General features: G+C 38.4%; 2 protein-coding genes and 1 long non-coding RNA gene across 5 annotated transcripts in view; 2 read left to right on the forward strand and 1 right to left on the reverse strand.

Moving 5' to 3' along the window:
* LOC108136875 (uncharacterized protein DDB_G0271670) overlaps positions 1 to 19,464 on the reverse strand; it is a 45,401-nt gene extending 25,937 nt beyond the window's left edge. For all 3 annotated transcript variants that reach the window (XM_017258317.2, XM_017258318.2, XM_017258320.2), the window contains exons 1-2: positions 18,905 to 19,464; positions 9,904 to 11,215 (exon numbers count right to left, since the gene is read on the reverse strand). In XM_017258317.2, the coding sequence (XP_017113806.1) occupies positions 9,904 to 10,711 (808 nt within the window). In that variant the 5' untranslated portion in view covers positions 10,712 to 11,215; positions 18,905 to 19,464. The remainder of the gene's footprint in view (positions 1 to 9,903; positions 11,216 to 18,904) is intronic.
* A 1,144-nt stretch (positions 19,465 to 20,608) lies between these two features.
* LOC108136757 lies at positions 20,609 to 21,126 on the forward strand. Its single transcript, XR_001773977.2, has 3 exons — positions 20,609 to 20,723; positions 20,796 to 20,869; positions 20,967 to 21,126. It is a non-coding gene; the product is annotated as an uncharacterized LOC108136757 (long non-coding RNA).
* A 2,730-nt stretch (positions 21,127 to 23,856) lies between these two features.
* On the forward strand, positions 23,857 to 25,101 carry LOC108136728. The gene is made up of 4 exons (XM_017258053.2): positions 23,857 to 24,056; positions 24,117 to 24,468; positions 24,527 to 24,640; positions 24,700 to 25,101. Exons 1-4 carry the CDS (start codon positions 23,983 to 23,985, stop codon positions 24,871 to 24,873), a joined length of 714 nt encoding a protein of 237 aa, XP_017113542.1. The 5' UTR covers positions 23,857 to 23,982; the 3' UTR covers positions 24,874 to 25,101.
* Positions 25,102 to 26,603: the final 1,502 nt, after the last annotated feature.

A 26,603-nucleotide genomic window follows, 5' to 3' on the forward strand; every position in this document is an offset into this window, starting at 1 on the left:
CCACCCACGGCTACAAAATCGGCCATCTTCAGATACAGAGATATGTCTAGATTCATGGCTACAGTAAGTGTGCTTTGAGTTCTTAAAACTGATTATGAAAGCCTCTTTTCTTGAATGCGGGCTGGCGCTGTGACTCGTGCTAATGTCAAGCAGCGATGATTCCCAGTGGTTCCCCGCCTCGGTGATTAAGTGCAGCGGATTTTCGTATTTGGGGAGCAGCGGTGCAGCCACTTAACAGCCTAATCCGCCGTGTGCCTCGAACTCTTTTTGCTGCTGAGTATTACATACTCGAAAAGTACTGTTGTCTAATACTCTTTAAAATGGGAACATTTCCATAAATCTTGTCGTTGTAATGATCATTTGGAATTTCCAATCCCAAAAATAATTTCTAAAAAAATTTTATGAAGTTCTTTGGGCCTGTTTTTCAAATAGGATATAATTTGTGGAAAGGCCCAAAAAAACATTCATTTAGATTTTACTGTTTTTGAACAAAAAAAAAGAATTTAATTTTGTGATCAGAAAAGTTAAATGATAATTATACTTTAAACTTAAATTATTCAAGTAACTTTTGGGTGTTCAAGAGGCTATTCGACTAAAAAGAAAAAAAACTGTTATCCAAAACAAACAATTCTAGTAAATTAAATTAAAATGATGGAAACATGCTTGCTAACTTTTAGTTAATTGATCGCAGGCATATATATTACATCAAGATCAGTCTTTTCTAGCCGGAATGACGGATCACCTTTGTGGTCACATTCCCAGGCTACCAAACATTTATTTATTAGCATCTGTGTGACTTGGACTCCAAGTGGGTGCGCTGCCAATTTGGCACTCGGCAACAATTCAAGTCCGCGAGTCCAGTGGCGACATTTCCCATAGATCACTGGTGTCTGGGAGACCTAGAGATCGCGGGATCGCGTGGGAGTGTGCGGTAGTCGGACACCGTCTGTCACGGACTGCCAGAGACGTTGCAAAGGTAATTAGCATGGCACCCCACAATACGAACTCCGGTGACATTTGTCAACAATCTGTCAAAATAAAATGCAACAAAGGCCGTGGCGACGGTCATAAATCTAATGCAATGCCTATTGACCGGGTTTGAGCAATTTGTATGGTTGATATGCGATATCAACGACTAGACGACGATGGAGTGGTCAATTAGACGGGCACGATTTCAGTGGGAGTAAGCAATTCCCAAAATGGCCAAACAAAGGCCGGCCCAGCTCCCCGTATTACTTACATTGTAGAATGCTAATGGAACTGGCCTTTGCCAGCCTCCAACTTATCATTCATAAATGCACGAACTGTGGCTTATAAATGGGTCAACCAAGTGAAGTAATCGAGACGAGAGAGGAAGAAAGCCAGAACAAGACCAGCTGAGGAAAAAACCGTTGAACAAGTTAACAAGTTGTTTGCCCCTGGGCAGTGGAGCACTTTCAATTGTCGGGGGTCCCGCAAATTGAACGTTTAAAATTTATTGTCGCTGCCCGTTTGCCCGGCAATCTGCCAATCGGCCAATCTGCCGGCCTGCCCACGTGGGTGGTCATTTTCCCTTTTTTGAAAGCCCCCAAGTTAGTGGGTCACTGGAGCCCGTCGCCTCATTATGCAACTGCACATTGGCCATTAAATCCGGTCATAAAATCAAGCCCCATCCATCCTGCTTGTGCACTTCAATTACTCGAAGAAGGCATTCAGCCATGATCTCCTCCGCAGCTCTTCTGTTTGCCCGCTGTAAATAATGCAGAACACCGTGGAGATATCGGTCCTCCGACGGCTGTTTGGCGAATTAGCAAGCTCGTTAAGAAGCCACTGAGGCTGGCCAGGCGGTTCGGTTTCTATTGGCCAAAAAATGCCATTGAAAACAAACAGATTGCAGCGTTTGGGGCAGAGCTCTTAAAACTTCGCCCAGCACTTTAGTGGCGCTCATAAAATTGACCTGCCACGGAAGCATTTTGCCGCTGTCTGGGGAAAGTGTTTGATCTTCCACGAAATGGTGGGTGCTCATAAGGCCTCTCGATCCGATGATGATCAGCGGGCAATCAAATCGGATAATTAATACTCTGCCTGTGAATGGGGCATAATGTGAATCCGAAAGTGAATGAAATGGCAAAGAATTTCCACCGATGCGGAAGCACTTTCCAAAGGAATTCTGCGGTGGAGAATGTTATGTCATTCTGGGAGAAGCGGAGATTGGGGGGAGTTGGGCTCAATCAGCTCCCCATTCAGCCAGTCCACCAGCTAGACCACTTCCTCATTGCCCTGGATAATCCAGCATGCAGTCATAGATACTAATTGAAACTCATTGTTCACTTTTGACGCCCATCAATTGGCCGGCGAAGCGATGACGAGGCTGCCCTCGTCGGCCAGCTCAAACAATTGACACTTTTCCAATTGCACCTTTGCACACATGGCTGTGGGTGGTGGGGGCGTAGCTTTTGAGGGCTGAGGGGCTGCAGATGTCAGGGGAACCCGCACACCTTGCACTCATGTCGCTGCCGTCAATTAGTTTAAATAAAGCGTGTATACACAGAGAACGGGCTCGAGTCAATGGCCCAGACCTCTGCCCACACTTACAAAAACATACCATCAAAATTTCTCAAATGCTAACATTTTGTAAAAAGCATCAATAATATAAGAGTTATTTTTTTCAAATACAAAATGTATCAAATTCTACATGCCAAAAGTATATAAACAAAGTATTCTACATGTTTATTATTTATAATTAAGTAATTCTCTTTAAAAAAAATCCCCAAAGCAAATTTAAAAACAAAAATATATATTTCTGAACTTCTGAAAATTGTATATTACCTCATATGTGGTAAATATATCCGAAAATTCTTTTGGGTAGTTGTCTTTATAAACGCCTTTTAATAGGGATTTTTAGATTGTTTTGGTTTCGTTTAATTGGTTCTGAACTCTTTCAACAAATATGCATGTGACATCAATATTTAGATTTTAATTAAATGATACTTCTGTGGCAATGTTTTCTGCTGTGTAGTTTATGCTCGAACATTTTTTTTAGTGCCGGTTCAGACCTTCTCCCAGACACACGCCACCCCTTTCCACCCCTGCCCCCTCCGGCTGAAACCCCCAGCATGGTCATTCGAATTTTGTATACACTGCACAACATCAGAACGCACTGGGACTCGCTGTGTGTGTCATCACCTCAATTGGGTTCACTTCCTACTTCTACAAGACGCAGACACGGACGAGCAGTGATCACGAAATGTATCTGCAAGATGCGCGGCCACCATTAGTCGCATTTCGCTTTTCACTTTTCCAGCGGAAGTCATTATCGAGTTGGGTATTTTCGAGACAACACGACACCATCGCGATTGAAGCCGCGATTTATCTACGCAAATTGCGCACGCACTTAACCCGCTTCCAGTAGCTAAAATAGCTAAAATAGAGCGGGATCCGAGGCACGCGGGTCTGGAGTTCCCCCTTTCCACGTTTTTTATGGCCGACCATAGTGGCGCATATTAAGGAGTCCCCCCACAAAAAGGGGGTTTCGGGATGGAGCACGCTATTTGCATGCAGAAATGTTTTCAGCGCCCCGAAAATTGTTTTTGCCGGGTAGATTAGTGCGGCAATTTGTCGATTGGCTCTGTAAACTTGAGCTATTAAGTGCGAACATATTTGAGGAGGAGGTGTATCCAATTCAATCCAATGCGATCCCAAGGAGAGTCGGCTTTCGTTTAAACCGGATTCATAACGAGCATACGCCTCTTGTAAATTGAAATTTTGTTATTTTGAGCGCGTGTGTGCGGTTGTCAATGATGGTTGTTGTTGGTCTGGTAATGGTTTGGTGTTGGATCTACTGCAGTGAAACGATCGTTAATATGTCATTTACAAGTCGGCAAATTGTCGTCAATAAATTGTTTTTAGCTTGCATAAATTTCTCAGACAGTAGAGTCAACTGCTTTTTATAAGCTATCTATTTGATTTTTCAATTTGTGTAAGGCCTTTGATTAATGATTAAAAGAAGATGTATCAAAAATCAAACAAATATAAACCTGTAGTTCATTTAGTATCAATGAACTATAATTTCCCAAGCCCATCCATCAATTTCGCTTTCAATCAAAATCACTCAGCACCCATAGAGAAAGAGAGAACTTTCGCTTTTCTCGGCCCAAATGTTTGGCTTGAGTAAACAACCGTTTCTCACATCTCTTGAGGAAGTTTGGTAAATGCCAGATATACCGAAGGTGTGACTGCAGCTTACTCAAATAGTTCTTGGAACTCGGTGATGCCAAGACATTCTTATCAACTGCATTTACTTTTATTTTTTAGATTTACTATACCACTGGCAATTGGCAATTACAGTGCAATTAATTTATAATCCCCGGGGGCACTTCCACTAGAAGAGACCTACTTAGCCGCAGAGTAGGTGACACACTTAAGACCAAACTTTTTATGGGGGCAATTCCGAAGATAACACACTTAAGCTTTCCGATACGATATTTATGATTGTCGTACTTCGGAGCCGGGGGTAATCTTTTCCCGGCGCCTTTGGAATTTTCATGTGCAACGTTGCGAATAACTCTGACTTTAGGTGTTGGGCAATGAGTCAAATTATTTGCGCTATCGGTGAGCAATTTTGGCTCGAATTAATCACTACATTTGCACGAAATCCGGTTGGCCAAAAAGGCTTCGAGTTACAGATGAAAATCGTGGAAAAAATGCATTTGCATCGCCAACGCAAAGTGCATTAATAAATTGATCCAGTTTCGGCCTGGGTTTTTCCTGTTTCATTGCAACTTGTAGGTGGCCGTGTTTTGACTGTTTACCACTTGTTCGTTGGGCTCTGTGAAGTTGGCCGCTATTTGGATACCCATCCAATTTCGTGCCAACCCAAATTTTCCCAGCTCCGCGAAACGCATGTCTGGGCCCCCAGATTTACGACTCAAATGACCATGAACGTGTCGGTATGGAAATGTCTATATAGACAGTTAAAAATTATCGCTTTGCTATGCGAACCGCAAACCAAAGCCGAATGCAAAGAAAACTCTACTAAAAGTGCACTAAATGAAGTGTGTAAAATGGCTTTATCAATCTGTTACCATAGATATAGAAAATGTTTATAAATTAAAGAAAAGTAATATTTATTTAAAAATTAATAGTTATAATTAAAAAGAATTGTTTTTACCTAGATAATAACTGCTTTTATTTTAAAATACTGTTTTAAGCTACTGGTCTGAAAATTATCGCTGAAGGCCTATTAATATTTTTTTTAATTAAATAAACTATTATTTGGGCTAATAAACAAAATAACGAAATGTAAAGCCTCCATGAAATCAAATTAAAAGAGAGTTATGATATTACTCATACGCCCCATTTTTCCTCGCAGCCTTCATTCATTGCCAAAAATATGGAATGTTTCGAGTGGTTTCTGTGCCACCGGGCACCACTTGAATTTCTGCTGGTTGGACCTGAATCGAAATCGACCTGGGTGAAAATGAATTGCCCGTAAAAATGATTGTAAAACAACGCCAATAACCACGGCGGCAACCGTCGCCGAGAACTGCGTGCAAAATGTCATTAATCATTGTAATTTATATAGAGGGGCCAGCGTCATAAACCATCGACGACTTCGGGGGCCGCTTACAAAATCATTTCGGTCTTACGAATTTATGCATAATTTAACATTGTTGTCAATGAAAAAAAAAAAATGGATCTTTGTTTTAACCAACGATCTGGCCTAGACCTTTTTTATGTAACCGACAAGTGGAGAGGAGACCAAAACGAAACAGTTCATTGCCACCTGGCTAAAAATAAGAAGCCAGCACGAGCCGAAAAGTCGAGCGGCTGCCGGAAAAACATTTGTGCAGAGGAAGAGCCTCCATCTAACCCACGCCAACTTGCTGGTAAATCCATTTGACATATTGCGACGTCCGTTCGCCTATTTGCCATCCCTGTTGCTCCCCCGAAAACTATCGTACATAATCTTATCTAAAACAAAACACTTTCGCGGCATTTCCAAGTCCCCATGTTGGCCGGCGCATAAATCAGCCACCACTACCGGCACCACCGGTACCACTGCTGCCACCGCTGACTGATGATGAGCCACACCGCTGACAATAGCTTGTCAAGTGTTGTCTCCTCATTTTCCCGCCACCCACTCACTTACACGCAGATGTATCCACCAAAAGTTGGATCTCCAAGAGGTTTTTTTCGTAATCAGCAGATTGCACTTTAATCTGTATATTAAGTTGTTATTTTAAATTAAGAAGCTTTAACTTATTTTGATAGGTTTTCAAATATTTTCTACCCTTGAAGATCCATGTTCAGAGTTTCTTTATGTTATAAACCTTTATATATCAAAAAAATATTTAAAGATATTTTCAGAATGCTATTCCACTACTTTTTGCTTTAGTAATAATGAAAAAAAAAATAATTTGTATTAGATCTTTGCAAAATGAATGCAACAAATAAAAGACATATTATTTACCAAACTTTAAAACAGTTTCCTTTGCCAAGCATTTCAGCCATCAACAGAGTATTTCAAATTCTGAATAGTTTTTCCAAAATATACATTTTCTTTTCCCTCTACAGCTTGTCCAATCTGAAAATGCCAACAATAAATTGTTGGCCGCCGTCTAGCCAGAAAAAGCGAGATCGCTCAATAGATTCATTTGTATCCGTGACGTAGCCAGCGGCAAAATGTTTGTGTAAAATTAATTTATCGTATTATGTGCCGAAAGTGATATAATAGTCAGTCCATTTGGTATACTTGGGAATTAACAATGTTGAAATTTCCTTTATTCTATTCATGCCTGATTGCCGTGCCAAATCTATTTATCATGATCTCGTGGGATTAAAATTGATGCAATTATCTAAATTTACAAACAAATTTTAGACGAGACATAAAAACTCTGTAAAGTTGAAAAAATATCTTTGTTGTAGAAATGCACCACGGACTGAGACCAATTTTGACGAGATCACTTTCTCAAAAATGTTCTCACAAAGGCAACGTTTGTTGATTTTTACGCACTAAACATTGGACAAAGACTTTGTAGCATTTCTAGAACACCCCTTCAAAATCAAAGGCTTGGCTCTTTGTTGTCGTAAATAAATATTAAGATAGAAGATTAAGTATTTAAAAAGACAATTAACATGCTGGAGTCAAGACTCGAGTGACAGTGAAAGTATCAACTTTTGGATCGATGCAATGTTGGCCAAACTGTCGGAGCAACTTCATCAACTTCAACGGCCACGAAAGACGTGCCGTAAATTAAGTTATCAAAAGAAGCTGTCGGAAGCTTTTAGCATCCACCAGCGGCTCCAGTTTGCTGCAATTTCGGCCGACTTGAGCTGAGCTTCACTCAACTTCACACCTCGGTCCACGCACTAAATCAGTCGCATAATTGCCGTCTGCCCGCCGGGCCAAGTACCCTCCATATATCATCTCGAAAATATGGTATGCACGCCCCCCGTGCAAAGGTTTTTTCAGCCCGGACCTGGGTCTTGGGGCTCAGTTCAGGTTCAGTCGGGGTATATACTATAAAGTCTGCTCCCTGCCACTCGGACACCGTTAGTCGCCGCTGCGATTTGTGGGCAATGCAACTGGTGTCGAGATTCAGACGTCTTTTGGAGGTCAACTGGTTGATGAGCCTCGCAAGATGCCACTGAAGCTGCCAGCTGACGGAGTGGAAAATTCACAAATTTTGGCAGTTTCCACTTTGTTTAGACAGTTTCATGTTACAGCACTTGTCGCTCCCTGTTAGCGGATTTATGGCTAAGCTATTTGTTTAGCCAGAGATTTATGAATAGGTGGAAAAAATATAAATTAGGTTATGTAAAGTAAATAACTTTAAACGATTTAAATAAACACATCAAAATTAAAGCCTTGGTAGTAGTTTCACTTTTTTTTTATTTTTATCTGTCTAAAAAATAATAATTTGCAGTTTCTAATAACTATAAGCTCTCCAATTAAAAGCATATACTGTTTGCTGCCTCATTTCCTGATCTCTTTTGTCAGTTTAAGATTTCGCCAACTGATGAAATGTTCCAGAAATTCTTAAAACCCTTATAATCTACCATAATTCTCCCATATCAAGTGCGAATCAAGTTTATTTTAAGCGATAAAGCTTTACATCTCAAACAGAAGTTTAGCACAATGTTCGAAGATTGTGTTGCGATCGTGATTTTTGGTGCACTTTGTACAATTTACAGCCCATAAAAGACTCACTCAGTCACTAATAAACACAAATTGCTTTGTTAGTTGCCACTGATTTGGCTTGTGAAAGTCCCAAGTCCGAAGGTGAGAGTGAGTGGCGGGTACCCAAAATGAGTAGAGAAACCTCCCAGCATTTTTCACTTTGAGCTCCGCGACCATAAAAATCTTTCCCCAACACCCACAATCGAACAGCAGACACACTCCATCAGATGAGTCTTATAAAAAGCTCTTTAACACGGCAATTTCAATCTTATCGCACTCCTTTCGCATTATCGCCACCAGATCGAGTCCAAAATCAAATTAACACCTGAGGCAGAATCACCGGCGGTGAATTAAAAAATTTGTACTCCGGCGAAACGAAATCACCGCTATCAAAGCGGCATCTCCAGCAGGCGATGTTTCCCATGGGCGATGAGCTTGTCCGATAAGCGAGCGCGTTTTTAAATCGCCTGCAAACCGGACCCAAGTTGTACAACAAGTTGTTTTCTGCTTTTTGGTGGCTTTATCAGTGGCGCAAATTGCTGGCTGCAAGGAAGTCAATGAAAATGATGCTGTAAATTTAATCGGCCGGCCCCAAAAGTTATGCAAAGCAGCTATCCATGATGATGATCTTCATCAGACTGACTCATTTCCCGGAGGGAGCCCACCTAATCAGGCCGAGCGGTTAATTAAGGCAAGATTTATGCCCTTAGCACACTAAAGAATTTATATGCCAAATAATACAATTCTTGGGCCGCCGCATTGCCAAATCAAGTGTCTAACTTAATGATGCCCAACATAAACAGACGAGAGCGGCGAGCTACGGAAAATACGATTTCTTTGGCAGATCGTGCAGTGCGTGTTACGCAGTTTCGCAGCGTTTTATGAGAACTTTCAACTTGTGGGCGCTCTATAGGTACATCAACCAGACTACGTTGAAATATACATATGTATGGCGTGCGTGGGCGTGTATTATTTCTGATATTCTAAATATTTCATATAGCCAAAGGCATTAGTTTATTTGGTTGTTTATGCAGTACAAGTGGAATGGGCGGTTGGAAGGGAAAAAAATCAAACAGAGCCCCCGAAACAAATTGAACATAAAACATATTCAAAGTAAACCGAAAAAATATGTGAGTAATGAGAGGGGGTGGGATGATGGGTGGCGTCCACTTTGAAGTTCATTGTGGGTGGGAAGTGCCACCAAGGCATAAGCATTCACAGGAGGGTACTTAGATCAAAATTGGTGACACTGTCCCTGTTCCCTCTATACATTGAGACCTGTTTTAAATAATTTCTGTATATTTAATACCATGATAGCTTGGCTAAATTCTTGTGGAAAAATATTACAAGGTCATTAAATAGCTTTAATATTTGGAAACATCATTTTTGTTTCTTTTTTTGAACTATTTTATTTAATAGGAAGTGATTTTTGACTGGACACGAATCTCATTTAATCTCATGGTTTTTGGAAATAAATTTTAGATAAGCTTGAAGTTGGATGATGAGGAAATGATTTTATGTAGAATACGACACTAGCTTCGTATTTTTGTTTTTAAAGAAAACAATTTAATTCCCAAATTTGTTTTCTTTTATTTTTTCAATTTTGTCCTTGTGCAGTTATAAATAAACAAAGAGGACTTTTAAAATAACAATTTAATATTTGTATAACTCTTAATTGAAGTCAAATCAAATTATTATATTATGGGTATGAATTTTTCTTCAATTATGATTAGTCTACTTACTGAATTCACTGTTCTCGTCCTGGGTTCCGTTGACGGTTCCATCCCGCATCAGTTGGAGGATGCGATTCTTGATGTACAGCTGGATCTTGCGGGATGTCCAGGCCAAATGGGACTGGGGCACCGTGGAGCGCTCGTTGCGGTCCAGATTGCTGATAGGTGTGTTACTGCTACTGCTATTTATGTTTAGATTACTCCTAGGGTTGCTCAGTCTTTTCGATTTCGAACCAATGAAATTATTGTCAGCGGGCGACTGTTGATGCTGCTGCTGATGCTGCTGGTGCTGGTGATGATGATTATTTTGCGTATAGTGGTGGTGCTTCTTCTGCTGCTGCTGCTGCTGCTGCTGGTGCTGGTGATTCTGGTGACGAATGCTGCGTTCGGTACGCGACAGGACAGCCAAATGCTCATTCGGCACCGCCGAGATGACAAATCCCAGCGGCTCCTCCAGCTGATCGGAGTCCTCCTCGCTGGCGAATCGGGGTGTGCTTGTTATGGCAGTTAATTGCGTGCTTAGGCTCTGATTAAATTCAGCATTAATACTTTGATTTGTGGGTTGATTTACACTACGTTCACTCACTGCGCTCGGCACTAAACTACTACGACTATGATCACTTTGTAGATAACTATTACTAAATAGATTGCTATTGTTCGTGCTGTTGGCTGTGGATGTCGCTGTGGATGTGGATGAGTCTGGTAGGCTGGCCATCAAGGGCATTGCAAAGACCAATCCCGGCCAGTCGATGATCAGCGAAAGGAGGGCGCCCAGCAGCGCCAGGGCCCTCCAGTCCAAGCGCAGGTTTCTTCGCATCAAAGATCCCCAGTTCGGTTCACAGGGGATTTTCGAGCCGTTGTTTTCCGCCCGAATCCGAATGTTTATAATTTCTGTGTAAGTCGCTGTTTATGTTGTTTATTGTTTGTTTGCCAGTTTATTGGGCCTTCGCCACGCCCTCGGATGTCGTTGAAACATATGAACGCCCCTTTTATGAAATCTTTCACTTTCGTTTCGTTTACGTTTTTTCTTTTCACTGAAGAGTCTCTCTCTGGGTCCGTTTTAATATTTTTTTTTTTAATAATTTTTCTTTTCCTCTTTCCTGGCAGGAAATTAGGTTATCATATCGTAGACTTGTTTAACACTTTTCAATTGCTGCTGTTGCTGTTGCGGATCTTCATCTTCGTCTTCCCCGCTGATAATGCATCTTATCAACGCCAATGACTTTCTTGTCATGTCATATATTCCCGCCATAAACTTGGGGAGCGATGAATGAAGCAATCTTGTTGGCCTAAGTTTGGTTGGCTAACATTTTCTGACGAGCTGCAATAAGAAGAATTTTGGATGAAAATTTAGTTGGTCTTGCTTGACTGGTGACTTATCATTAACTAAAAGATTATCCATATCATAAAATAACTTATCACGTGACACTCACTTGCTCAGCCTAAAATTTATGGCATTTGGGAATTGGCTTTGAAATTCCATAGCGAATTCAAATTGTATTAAGCCAAATTGTACATAAATTCTTCAGCTAAGCGCTTTTAACGCAATTTTTGACATTTTAATTAGCGTTCGGCTATATAAAGACACAACGACGACAAAGTGGCACAGTTTATTTTTAGCCAACGGACCATCAACGAGCCAAAGAAACAATTGTATCTATGAGAGCGACAAGTGATCGGCAAGAGGTTACATAAAAACTGGCCAAAGGGAGCAGTTACGCAAAGGAAAAACTCGGTGAAAACATCGAAAATGACTTTCCCGAACGGATTGGGAGAAAGAGAGGTGGAGGAAAAGCCCCTCAAGACTGGCGGACAGGCGAATTGGATAAAAATAAAATGGGCAACAAAAACAATTCGCGCAGAAAACTGTGTCGAATTTGAAAATAATCACGCACTAACTGCAGCGGCAGAGTATCTGTATCTTTATCTGTATCTGTATCTGTATCTATGTGATACTCGCAGTGCAACGGGGCGGCTGAGTGACGTTGCCGGTGCACTTCCACTCGACTGCCGGCTTCTTGGCACGTGTTCAGCAAGCCTACGCAGAAGCATTTTTTATGCAACATTTAAGTGCACCCCGTTTTAATTACCATAAACAACAAAAACAGCAGGAAGAGCTACAAATCCAATTGGCGACGAAACAGAGACAACTCAAAACTCATGACTTCTGTGCCATCAAAATGTTAATTGCTTTTGCGTCCTTCTGTCTAAACTGCCGGCGAAGTTATGCAATACGTTGACTTTGAGATATATTTATTTCAAAACCCCTAAGACCATCACAAACAGTTGAAAGCCCTCCAGATCGTAAAAACGGCATTTGCATGCCAACCAAGTTATAAAAACCACGAAATCCGATGAATCAGAGAAACTCAATACTATATGTGTAATATAAAAATACGCAAAATTCTTTAAGTTTCCATCACCTTCCCCCACATTAAAAATATATTAAGCCTTTGCCAGTTTAATGCCTTTCACCCAAATACAAGTAGATATAAAAAGTATATGTGCCACAGCAGGCAAAATGTGTGCCAAGCCAGCCGCAGATTCGGTCTCAAGGCGTTGTTTATGTTTTTTTTTCTGTAGTAGAATTTATGTAAGGGCAACAAAAGTTCCAGTCTCAGAGACCACAGCAATCCAAGCAGCGGCAAAAAAAGAAGATAAAAACACCCAAAAGGGAAGCGTGTCTTGACACATGCCGAAAGTTGTAAAAATAGCTCTGGAAAAAAATCTAAATATGTAGATGAAATATAAAAGTCACACCTATGGTTGGTAGAGCCAAAAAAACACAAATGTATCTGCTTTTTACGATTTGAGCCCATCGGTTCTTCTGTCATTCATAAGCCTCCACAATTCAACAAATTATGAGCAGCATAAAATATAATGAAATCTTTTGTTTTTTCCCCCTGGTGCGTTTAATTCCCAAACGGCCCATAATGAAGAATTATACCTATAATCGAAGGCAGTATTTAATTAGAGTGCAAACTTATTGCTGTGATTGCTCTGGCAAAACACTGCTCTCAAGTCGAAAGCGAAAGGCCAATAACCACCGAGCCCCCATAAATACAAGCATGGGAAAGCCAAAGAACTCTTTAAGTTCACTTAACACTTGTCATTCGAGTAAATTCGGATCCGTTATGAAACTTGAAATTCACTTAACCCAAATTTATGTGACGATATTCGGTGGCAGTCTTCTAATCATATAAATGTCCAAGACATAAAAAACCGCGACAACCAAAGCCCAAAAAACTCTCAGAAAATGTATAATAATGAATGACCAGTGACGTGTGGCGGCATCTTTGGTCTGCGAATGAATTAATTTTATAATAAAATGATCTTGAAGAATGGGTGTAAATGAGATTTTTATGAATTCAAAACTTATGCATTAAAAAGTTATAAGATCAATTTTAGATTGGTAACGATAGTAAACTATCGTTACTACCTTTAAGCCATTTATGCGAAATTAGTTATGTTATATATTATAAAAAACGTTTTAAATAGAAACATACTCATACATATCTTAAAAATTATATACACAAAAGCAACAAAATATAATTTTAAATTGTTAAAAACAACTATTATAAGAGCAGCCCATTGTCCTATGTGAATGGTATCTTGTTTGAAACATTAAATATAACATTTTTTCGGCTTTTCGTCGTTAATAGCTTGACAACAAGTCACCAAAGTCGGAGAGCAAAAAGGCACAGTAAAAATTTAAATTAGTGGATCTAGCTATGAGTCTCCATTTCGTTTGAGAAGCCACTGAAATCAAAGCCAGGCCTAGTCATTGAACTGAAATGGCAGTCGCTCCACAAACTGATTAGCAAATTTAGTTATGTTTTGTTTAGTTTTGCTTTGTTTTTCTGCGGCATTTCGAACAACGCCAAATTTATGCGTTTGAAATGCGTTTGACATTTGCGCTAGCCGCTGTTTTAATGGCGCCGCTGACAGATGGGCTTGAGGTTGGGGCATTTGGAAAGTATCTGGCGGATCGCCTGGACGGCAATAAATCTAAGCCGAGCTGCGCAACTTAATTAGTTCATGTCAGACGCTTGGCTTCCCCGCCAAAAATACAAAGGGGAAAAACGCTCATTGGACATTTATTACAGACCGAAATGTCGGACATATGTAAATTTTATTAGTTTCCGTTGTGGTTTTTGCTAATATGCAAATGATTCACGCAGTTTGCCAGACAACAAAATTTTGAATAATTTATTATAACAGGTGAATAAAAATTTTCATAGTCTAATAAAATAAATACTCGTTGACATTAGCATAAAGCTTACGTTTTATATGTATTTTATTTTGTTAAAAAATCAAATAGGATTACCGGTTGAGCGTTTGAAAGTGATGGTTTCTTGTTTTTAAGTATTTTTATTTTTTGCTCATTTTACTTAGTTAAATGCTTTTTGTTTTGTTTTCCAATAACTTACGTTGTTGTTTTAAGAAGCCGAGCTAATTCGCAATATTTATTACCAGAATCTATTACCCAGAAAACCATTTAGTAATGTCGTATCTCATTCTTCATGCGGTTGGCAGTAAAAAACACTGCCAAAAACCACAAATTCCCAGACTCTACACTTACATGTGCAATTTATTCATGGCTTGTGGTTTTAGTTTTTGCCCAACTTTAGTTTGGGCAATAAAATAAATTAGGCCCAAGAATAAACAAAACAATGTTGTGTTGCAACAATTTGAGTTAATTTTGTTTCCCCTACTGTGAAAAAGTATTTCATTGCCAAACTGAAAGCGAAAAGAAATTAACAAACAAGATAGGTATATGAGTTTAACAATGAAATTCTAGTTCAAGAGAAGATAAATTTGTATTTTTTTCCCCCGTTAAGTGTCTGACGTTCATTGTCGTGTTGACACTTGTCACAAGATTGAACGAGAATAAATATACTTCTATTCATACGTACTTTTGTGTATTATGGAATGCTTAGCAAAAGATTGATGTGCGGTGGGATTCCTGACAACTGTCTCATAGATGAATATCTATCAGAATGCAAACAAGGCGATGCATTTGGCTGTGGATTATTGTCGCTGATCTGGATCTCTTCGGATCTACAAGTCTTTCGGATGGAGTCATCCCCGCCCGTATTCGACTCCCGTGTTTACAAAACAATTAATTTTCTTTGGAAAAACAAGAAACGCTGCGAACGGGGGAAATGAAAAAGATACCGAAACATAACTCAGGCAGCCAGCCAAATGCACTAATCGATGTGCACTTCATTTGTATGGAAACTGGCATAAGATACTTGAAGGCATCACTGTTAGATACTTGCCAACAATCAACGGGGAAAGCACTGCCGCCAGGGAAAAGGAAAAGTACGAGTAAAAAACCTGAGCGCACAAAGGCAGCGCTTTTGTGTAATCGATTTGAACCGGAAGCAATTGGGTTGCCGCAGTCTCAGCGGCAGCGGGAAAAATCCTCTCAAGATGCAGCTATTTTAAATATTTAGTGCACGAGACAGGCGAGGGCAGAATCAAAGATACACGCACACTGTCTGAAAGCGATTCAATCACATGCGGCGGTGCTAACAACAAAGCAAATATCGGTCGCCAGATATATTGACATCATACAGAAAGTAGGGAGCCCCAGCGATTAGCACAAAAATACTAAAGTAAAAATTACAACATGAGAAATTATGCCCTTTCTGTCATTGCTAGAAAATTGAAAGTTAAATTTGTCAATAAAAAAACTATTTTTACTACCGCTGAGGTAATTATATATTAGCTTTTAATTTTTAATTCAAAACAGCCACTGATTTGCATAAAACATTAATTTAAAAATAAGAAAACTAGAATGTGTAGTTAATTTTATAGATCCTATCTGAACATTCTATTAGCATAAAATAAAATAGTATTTATGATACTACGCTTCCTGTGCTACAAAATATTTCAAGGGAAATATGTGAAAAATCTTAATCATTGGGTTTTACGTAAACTCTAATAATCTTTGGACATTCCAAGAACTGTTTTTTATCAATGGTTTGTGACAAAATATGAAGAATTTAAGTAGTAAGTGAGATTTTCTAAAGCAATTGTTTTAATTATATAATTCTTGTTAAATTGCATGTTCTACAGGACTTTTATGTCATTTTTTTTTTTGTAATTTCTCTATTTTATTCATTAAAATTTTTATAAAAATTATTTCAGCGAAATTACTTAAATATATTGGCGGAAGAATATTACAAATTTTGATTATATCTTTGTGTAAATTTGCTTATTACTATTGTATTTGTCAACATATAGATTTTAGTGGTAGTACCTGAGAAATTTTCGTCAGTTTCGGCCACATTCGCACCCTTGTGTCTCACTTAAAAATGTATCGCTTGCCTTTACTTACACACTTGCCCACTGGCAGACTCATCTCCCACACATTTTCGCACATTTATTGTAGTCTAATTAAAAGTCACGCACTTTACGTGCGAAAATTAAAAGGAAAACCGTCGTTTTAAAATAAAATCAACAGAAAACGACAAAAATCAAAGACAACGCGACGTATTAGTAATGTGACAAACAGACAGAGCAGCAATTGCGTCTAGGATATTTTTAAACAGAAAAACAAAAAAAAAACAACAAACCTGACTAAAATACGCGACGATTTTCTCATTTCCATTTCGGCTTTTTGTTGCTATTTTTTTAACTGAGGAGTGTACCTAAAGTTGTTGCCATGTTGTATTGTGTATGTGTGTCTCTAAATGTATGCCGCACATTATGTGGTCTAGTGTTCACGCTTCATTAAAACAAACGCTGCAATTTTACTGAGTTTCCCGCATTTTTCTTTCTTCTTTCCCCGGTATATTTTACTGTATTTCCCTTTTTTGTTCGCTGTTATGGTCGACATTTCATTCCGAGTATTATGCGCCACTTTTGACCAAGAGAAAAGCAAACCGCAAAACTATTTACGCACGGCAGTAAAACTTTTTTCTTTTGCATGCGATAAGCTTTATCTGGGAATTATGATTGTTGTATTTCAAACTTTGCCTTTACCGGCCCATCAATCAAGCACTATTTGTAAATGTGTCACAGAACCAAGCAAAATGTTACCCAACACACGCGTTTCAGAACTTAACTTGATAATTGGCTAGCTTTACGACATCTCAAGTCCCACGGCAAACACGCCAGTATCCGGTCTGAAATCGGAATATAAATTCCGACCTGAACGCTATTTACTGCCGAAAATTGAATTTCCATTTAAATTAATTTGGGGCTGCCATACTTTTTATTTAATCATTTTTTTTTTTGTGAGTGAACACATTTATTGCATCAATTTACGATTTGTTTTTCACTTAGTGAATTATTATTGACGTTACCAGAAGCATTTTTTTGGGTGGTACTAAAAAATTAATGAATTATTTTCTTTGCCCTTGAGAACTCTTCGTATTTTAGTTAATGAAATTGTGACGTGAGAACTTTAGTAAAAGAGCAAAACGTATTAGATCAGGGATATTAAAATGCACGATATATTTAAAATTACTCAATTTGACTTGGAAAAATATACTTTCGCAGAAAGAATATAATAAAATATATAAAAAACTATAAAGCAAATTATAGAAAGATTTGCATTCTTTGTAAAATAAAATTTTTATCCAAACAGATGGTTAAAAATAAAAAGAGCGAAGAAAAATTAAAATTAATATTTTCCACAAATTCAGAAAGAGACTGAAAAATTATTTTTAAAATATATCTCAGTAATGCCGAACAGTTAATAGGTTCTATAAATATTCTGCTAGACTTGAGTTAAGCACTCAATGCTGCCATTAATTAAAGATGAGTTTTATTCTATATCTCGATCCCCACATTTTGCAGTTTGTCTTTCGGTCTGCTGTCAAAACTATGATCCGCCATGTGATTAGCAGTTGTTGAACCCGACGCACACATGCGTGCCTTTTGACGCGACAATAACGCAAATTCACACACAGATACGACGCGCAAATCAGCAGCAGGAACAAGAACAACAACTTAGCTTAGATAATAGCGCACAATGTTAGATAATAGTCGACGCCGCCAATTTATAGGACAAAATACTGCACGCGCAGAGCAAGCAAACAAAAAAGGTATAGAAAAAAAGTTTGCAAAATTAGATTAAAAGCGCCTGCGTGCGTTTGCAAATAAAGATACGCACAATTCGCGCAGATACAGATACATTTGCAGACAGCGATAAAGAAACGCAAATGTGGATGCTTATTGCAAAAACTATAAATAATCCCAAAGTGTGTGTGATTAACTTTATACAAAATTTCGGTTTTATAGAGTGGGGGTTCTCCTAAGGTCGTTTGCTTTCACAAGTTTGCAAAAAAATATTTTGCCATTTTCTTGTTTGTCTTACTTTTTGTTTATTTGGGCCAGATTAAGGAAAAGTACTTGAAAAAGCTAAGTTGCTGTTTAGCCGTAAATCACATTTAATTTGTTTATAACTAAATGCATTTAGATTACGGTTTCAGTGATATACCTCAAAGGTGTTGAAATCATATCGATAATGAGTTAAATTTAACTCAATTAGCATCTGAATAGTAGAAAATTTGTTTTTTTCATCATTTGCTTTTGATCGCTATTTGTTTGTTTGAAATAAATTTATTTCGTATTTAAACAATTTATTATTTAATTACTTTCACCAATGAGACATTTAAATTCACTTATTCCTCGGCTCCCTGCCAAATGGAAAATGATTTCAATTTATTTTCAAAGATACCAAATATTTTTCCACATTTTCACTAGCTCGGGAATAATTTTTTAAACCGCCTTGGTTTAAAGAAAAGGGCAAAAATCTGACGCTAATTATGAATTTCGGCATTTCCAAACATCTAACCTAGTAATATAGAAAACCATTTTCTTCTCTGCTCGACAACCTTTAAAAAGTTCATTAATTATTGGGTTAGGAACAGACGCACTAAAGACAAAAAGTCAGAGAAATATTTTGCAATATTTGAAGAAATATTTCAAGGAACAACAAACTTACTTAAAAAGAACTTATGTAACAGCATTGAAACAGACGAGAATTACGCACCTTATTTTTCTGTTTGTTTGCCTTTTTTCAGTTTTACGATTCTTTTTTTGGACGCGTTGAATATTTCGTTGATTTTAAAAGAGTTACACTTTGCACACTTCAAAACTTATGGCAACAGCAATTCAACATTTTCATAAATTTTTGGATTTTTTCTTTTCAAAAGCACAACACTAACCATATACATTTCTGGTAAATATTTTCTCCTCTTCGAACTGGTTGTAAATTAATGGATTTTAGCGGCCTTTTCAAATTGTAACGACTCTCTTGGCCAGCAATACTTGGATTTCGAAATGAACTTTTCGTTTTCAAATTTGCTATCCGTTGAGATTATTGTTTCGATCTTCTTTGGACACGGTTTCACACAAGACCGGAACATTGAGACGCGATTACGGACGCGATCACGATAGTGGGTTCGACGATTAGATGGTTAGGATATGACAGATGAATGGGATGGTTCGAAAAATTCGAAAACGCTGCGATGCGGATACGGCTGCGGATAAGCGGACTTCGAGTGCTACTGCGACTGCGGACGCTCCGCTCACTGTGTGTTCCCAAAGCGTGCTAGTCAGAGACTGAAAAACTGAGCAGAGACCCTGTCGATGGGGCGCTTCGACGCTTCGTGCGTTCATGCCGAGCACTGTTGCTGCTGTCGCGGCAGCGCGAACGAGAGAGAGAAAGTGTGCGGCGGGAGGGAGTGAGAGAGAGAGAGTGAGTGAGAGCGAATCAGGTAAAAGAATGGTCAGCTATAGTCAATGGAACTAATATAGCAGGGTCCTAACTGTTAGCATCGTTCGGTTTGACCGTGATTCCCAATTCATCCTTCTGATCTGACGAATTTGCAGCTTAAAATAATAAAACTTTGCTAATTTTTTGATTCATTCATTATCAATATTTCTGAGTATAACACAAATTTTAGACACTTTGTACAAGTCATATATTTAATTTGGCTCACCTTTAATTTTTTTATTACATAAAGACAAGTGATTTAAAACATTTTCAATACAGTTTTTAATGATACCCACCTAGTAATATTTTTATTTTTATTACCTAAAAAGATCATATCATATTTTCATACTATATTCATAGTATGGGATTTTACAAATGTTCTTGAATTTGAAAACCATTTTTTTATCAAGATATATTAGTATTATATAATAGCACATTTTTCTAGACTTAGCATTTCAATTCTGACAATCTAACCGTATTAGAAAGGTTGCTCCATTTCAAATATTTGCGCTTGAAAGTAGGCTTCATATATTATAGCAAGACAACGAGGTATCCAATAGTCGGAGGACTTAGTTAAGTTTTTTATTATATACAAATTAAAGAAACAAGGTCGCGCAGTTAAATTTAAAAATTAATTCAAGATTTATTTAAATAAAATCTAAAAGTCGCAAGTAGAGCTTCTATAAACAAAAATAATTTACATTTAAAGCTAGGTCCCATAGCTTTATAAATATGAATAAATAATTAAGTGAACGGATCATTTGTTTTTAGCTTTGGTGGTATTCTGCGCTCCCAAATCAAGGGTCCCAGTGATAGATCCCCATCACGTGCCAGTTTGCAGCCTGACAGTGAGAGCGGTGTGATTATATTCGCTTTTTCCCCGATTATATTTGTGTTTGCTAGCTGGCTGGCGGTTGTGCTTTTTGGCGCGTAGACATTTTTCAGTACTTTATTCGTATTTCGCCAGCGAGCGTTGATTTGCACAATTACCAATTAACTAACGTCCCAAAGTGCAGCGATGAACGTCAGTTAATGCTCTGCGGTCGTAATATCACCTGTGCATCAGCTGCGTGGGAGAACTAACTGATAGGAGGTGCTAATCAAAACGATTCGATAGTATTGATAAGCTATAAACTTTGACCAGCTAATTTGCCTATCGTTGCAGTAAACCAACGATATATCAGCAAATCTATTTCTGGTCACCGGAACCCCTTGCTAATTTTAAGTCTTGACAAAATGGTAAGAAAAGTGTAGCCAAAAAAAGCAGCCCACGTCAAGTGAAAGTTCATTCAGCTATGCGCAATTTTCTTTGAATAAGTGTTATCTTATCTATTAGATGGCGCTTATGAAAATAATCACATGGTGAAAAATGTATGTATATGCATTTGACGGTGTCTATGGCAATATACAAATGGCAGAAGTATGCCGGAGGAATCGCCAACGTCATACTTGATGAGTACGTCAGTTAGTGGGCGTTGCAGGTGGTAAACAGAGCTGGTTGGGTACCGATTAGCAGAGCCATAAAACAAAGACTTTAATTGTATTTGACGTTAAAAAAACTATATTGATATAAAATATCAGTTTTTAGAAAGCTTAGTACATAGTACATTTTTTATATCGAATGTTAAATAAATTTATATTGACAATTAGTTGTACAAAATATTCAAATTAGTATTTTAAATCTAATAAATTTATATTGACATTTATTTGTAAAAAATATACAAATAAGTATTAGTGTATAAGTATTTTTAGTATTTTTAAATGTAACAAAAGTCAATACAACATTTTAAAAAATGAAAATTCTGAACTTAAAGATTTAAGTTAATTTATATGTTTCTTCTTTTGTTAAATGTTTTTGTTCCTACCTTACCTTACCCTATTTGTAAAACTTTAAACTTAAAATTGTTTTTGAAATGCTTGTTTTTAAGTGGTCTAAGTGATTTTGCCAGGCCCCAGAAAGGTCTGGCCCCCAAAACAATTAACTCAATTAACCGGAATGACAACATTTTGTGCCCGAGAATTTGACGCCTGTGAAACAAGGAAGCACATGCCAAATATCCCAATTCCTGGTTGCTCCTATAAATAACCCTCGACAGGGCAAGGGCAAACTCCCCCGCAGTTTTGGAAAGCAACCTTTTGACTGCCGATCTGCCCTTTGCTCTCTCCCTTCATTCCCCATTGTCCTTCGGTATGCAGTCAGACAATTAAAATGATTAATTATGCGCAGGAGCAGCGGCAGCAGCAGGACATTTTCGGGCTAATGACTTAATTAACCCGGGAGTCGAGTGTTCCAGCCTAATGTGCTCGCCTCAACGACTTTGGACCCTTTTTCCGCGTAAACCGTACAAGTGGAAGGTGCATGGCAAGATGTTAGTTTAATTAAAAACCGTGGCCAACCGAAAATGTGGCAAGTGATGCCCGTTGAGGTGTTTAAATAGTCCAATCCAGCAGCTGCTTTCGGCCACCCCCACCGCTCCACTGATCCTCAAAAACCTGACTGCCAGTGTTTTACACCTTGAGCCGATCGCACGCGTTTCCCGAGCGATTAAAAACGCGCCAGCGATTCGCCTCAAGGTTGGCGGCTTTTTCTTGTTCACAGATCACAGCTGAATCGTATTTAGATTGCTATCAGTCCGATATTCAATTACAGAATACATATTGTCATGTCCAGTGTCAGCCAACATGATTTCACAGTGTGGTAGCGAATAATATCTGAAGTTATTTCGCCGATATGATTGCGTATCAATTGATAGCAGATCGCCAATCAAAATCACATTCAGTCAATAAAGTAATTTTGGTGAGGAATTCCGTCGCAAAGCATTAACAGCCATTAGGCTTCCATTAGTCGTAGGTGACTTATATCGCAAGTGGATCGATCTGAACGCAATAATTTATGTTAATAAAATTGTAATAGTCGCCTGTCAGCAAATGGCGACGAACATGCAGCCAGCAGCCGACACACCGACTGACAGAAAGTCAATTCAATGCGAATCGAATCGATTCGAATCAATTAAAAACAAATCTCAAACTGATTGTGTCGCCAAAGGCTGTCTTTTGTCTTTAGCCAAGTGACCAGCAATAAGACGGATGCTGATACGAAAACACGTTAACCCCCCAGAATAACTTTTCAAAATATTATTTTTTTGAATTTCATAATTTTTATTCATTTAAGTTAAAATTTTATTTAATATATTTTCAGAGTATACTTCGAGTGATTTCTCAGAAAACTCTTTAATTTAAGTCTAAGTAAAAATTCCTAAAATCGCACTTAACAAAAAAAAATAGTAAAGCGCTTATAAACAATCTTTCACTCTGACTGATTTTACAATTAATAAAAAACATTGATTCTTAAATGAATAAACAAACACAAAAAATTAAGCAAAGATTAATTAACAATTTTTCAAGTCATTGATTGTATACTAAACAAATAATTAGATGTGGAACAAATGATTAATAAGTTAATGGATTTTGTAGACTTTTTCTGACAAAATATATAACAGGAATATATATAATATCTTCCAACGGGTTAAGGCCAATGCAAATTATGATTACTGTGAAATGCTGTCGTCGCCACCAAGTCGATTGGGGGTGGGGTTTTGGTTGAGGTCGGAATATGGATTATGGAGTGGAGACCCGAGTGAGAAATGCCCCAGCTGGGTGATCGATTATGGTGGAAGTTATACTGCGGCGGTCGCTAATCACAATAATTGATTTGTAAATATTTTGATTTAGATTGCAATGCTAATTATGATGGCAGCCACTGCCGCCATAAATTATGAGTGCACTATCCGACAGGGCCTTGAGTCTTCACGCAGATCTATCGGAACAGAAATTAATCAAAAGTCCCGCCGCACACGGAAATTCGAACGGCTCTTTGTTTTGGCAAAAAGTTGGTGGCGTTAAAACAAAAAACATACGTCATGTGCTGCCTTGAGTCCAGATAATTAGGAAATTATACCGCTAACATTAAAAGGTATGCCTTTTCAAAATCGGATTTTCGGCAGAAAAGTTGTGGCAAAAACTTTTTTTTTAAATTTGGAAATCATTAAATACCCAATTTTCTGTTCAATACTGGTGTTTCCTATTATAACAACCACTTGGCGGGTATGTATAACTCCTCAATATATAGAGTAGGAGAAATCGAAACAAGTTCAACTCCAGTTCACCGAAAGAATTTCCTCCTTTATAGCAAAAAAATATTTCTGGGCAGGCTTTGCACTTGACAGTTAAAAAACATGGTGCGAAAGTAAGAAAGAAATGTTTACCCCCTTTTTTGGGTACCTAAGCATTTCTCAGTTTTGAAAGTCACACTGAAATTGAAAGACTAAATTCTTAGTAAGCATTAAAATACAATGCCTGTACTGGAAATGTTTGTTGTTATGGACAACGTCTACCATGGATTGCGAAGATGCCTCGGCCCAGAAAAGTACTTACTATTAACTCAGTTCTTGAAGTAAAGATTTTTAGATTATTCTTTCTTTTATAGTCAAACTGGAGCGCCCAACATGCCAGCTCATTATGCGGTGAAAAAATTGATCAAACACCGTCGCAGGATTGTAAAGAGCAAACGCAGCTTGCGAAGGAATCGTTTTCCCATCAAGGAGAATAGCGAAGACAGTGTTAGCTCCTCAGGACTAAAGGAGTATTTTACCAGCAGCGAATTCCCTGCTCCGATGACCTTGAGCCGTAAACCGGCCATAACTCCTTCGATAAGTCTGATAAATCGCCGGCGACTCCAAAACCGTCCGTTGATGTCAAATGCCCGCCAAGTGCTTCAAATTCAGTGGGGAGGTTTTTGGCAGAGGTGCTGGCCCACTCTCATGACAGCCACAATGCAGGTGAGTTGGTTATGAACAATTCAGCAGCAATGTTATTTAAATCCCAACTACCTTACAGATCGGCTGCGGGTCTTCAGTCTATTGCCATTCGCTTTTGGGGTTGTGCGACGAGGAGGAATCGGATCCACCAATTGTTCTGCTCACCTGCTTTTTGGGGCAGGCTCTAAAAATGGTATTTTAATTTACCATGAATCTACAGATACATTGTTTCTTATCATCCGTATCTCCTAGATATACAATCGGACTGACTTGGCCCTGAGCAGCAATGGCCACGGGCCCACTTACATCACCACCTCACCCGCCATGGAATTGATCGACATTCGCGAATTATTTCAGCACATCAACAATGCCCTGGTAGACTATCTTCTCAGGGTCGATGAATCCAAAAGCGAGCCCACGGAGTAGAATGAATAACTTAAAAATCACCAAAACAATTTTTGAATAATTGGATTCTATAAACTCAAAACAGTCAGCTAACCGAAAGACAAGCTTTGCCTTTGTACACTAAAAATAATACATATTTTAGACTACAAATATTCCAATCGAAATAAACATAAAATATTTATTATCTAAAATACAAACTTTTTAAAAGAATACATAACATACATTTAAATAAAAAGATTTCCAGCATCATATTTATATTCTTAATGATTGTCTGCTAATCTTAAATATACCTTTGAAGTCGCATACCCTTATGATACAAAAAACGTAGCTTAAATTGATGAATTCTTACCTTTTTATTAAAAACTGTAAATACAAAAATTATTTGACTTGCACAAATGACGAATTCTTGACTTATGTTACATTATCGCCACTTAATGTTAATCTCAAGATCAAATGCTCTTTTCCAACTATATTCCAGTGCAGTTTCTGATATTAAAAAACTTTTATCTCAGCCAATGCACTTCGAATTTAGTGTACACTTCGGGCCCCAAGGTGTGGCTTTCTACATAAAGAAGTCTGAATGGGACTGATAGATGGAATCACCAGGGGGAACCAGTTACAACCTATGATCTTGGAGTTAGGCACTAAATCCGTACTCTATATTGGCGGCAGGTGCTTGGATTGTTGGTTCTTGCAGTCATTATATAGATTCCCCTTTTCGGTTGTGGTAAGTAAAAGATTCATGAGCCAATTGGATGGCGCCTTCGAAGGGGGCAATGAATGTCATCATCAAGTGGCCCGAATCGCTGAAGAATTATGGGGGCGACACATGCAATGGTTGTCGGATGATCAGATCTGGCCGAGATTGGACCGGGATCGGAGTGGTTATGCTCTGCATTCCTTGGCGCGGGTGCTTACCACATGACGATGACAGCCAAATGAATCTCATTTGGTTCGCCAAAATATTTATGCATCGTTCGCATTGACTTTGATTTCGCTGCAGTTTGTTTCGGGCTTTCGGCTTTTGGGCCACGCCCAGAGATTTGGCGAGCTTTATTTATGGTTTCCATGAATCAAAAGAAATCTGTCAAACAAGTTTATGACACTTTTTTGCGCCCTCCCCCAGCCCCGCCCTCTCCTTGGGGTTTCGGCAAGCCGTTGACATTTTAATTTGGCAGCCATCGATGGCAATTTAATAAATTTGCTGCCTGATTTTAATTGGGTTCGGCTGGAGAAGTGTTGAGCAATTAATGATATGATCTGGTCTGGTCTGGGCCCAAGTAAAGGGCACCTTGAACTAGGTAATGGCATTGGGATAGTTGTGGGGTGATATAAGGGACTATTTTTGGATCAGGACTAGGGGTGTTTGTTACCTTTAAATCACCGAAAACATGGGATTCTACTGGGTTGAGGGTAAGTGCACAGGCCAATTCCCGAAATAAATTAGAAAACTTATTTGTAGATAACAGATGTAGTTCAAACTCCACAGGGTCGAACAAATTTCTACATTTCATATAGGCTTATCTTTATTATTTAAGCTTAATTTCTACGATCCTCAATTGAAGCAAAAGAAATGGTTGTCCTATATTCTTAAATGAATATTCCTTTAATAGTAGACAATTTTCCAAGTCGCGTTTCAAAGAAAATCAAATAAAAAACTACCATGCGTAAAGATCCCTTCAGATAGAAACATACGCTAAACAGAAAACTGTGATAGAAAAAATGCTAGAATCATATAGAACCATTAGGAA

Source organism: Drosophila elegans, unplaced genomic scaffold (assembly GCF_018152505.1).
Source record: "Drosophila elegans isolate 14027-0461.03 unplaced genomic scaffold, ASM1815250v1 contig_476, whole genome shotgun sequence".
Lineage (NCBI taxonomy): Eukaryota > Metazoa > Arthropoda > Insecta > Diptera > Drosophilidae > Drosophila > Drosophila elegans.

Bases quoted from the DNA above. Each gene is read 5' to 3' on its own strand.
- LOC108136728 (XM_017258053.2), top strand. From the start codon at position 23,983: ATGCCTGTACTGGAAATGTTTGTTGTTATGGACAACGTCTACCATGGA. The intron at 24,057-24,116 runs GTACTTACTATT...TTTCTTTTATAG, and splicing joins AGATGCCTCGGCCCAGAAAA to TCAAACTGGAGCGCCCAACA. The intron at 24,469-24,526 runs GTGAGTTGGTTA...ACTACCTTACAG, and splicing joins TCATGACAGCCACAATGCAG to ATCGGCTGCGGGTCTTCAGT.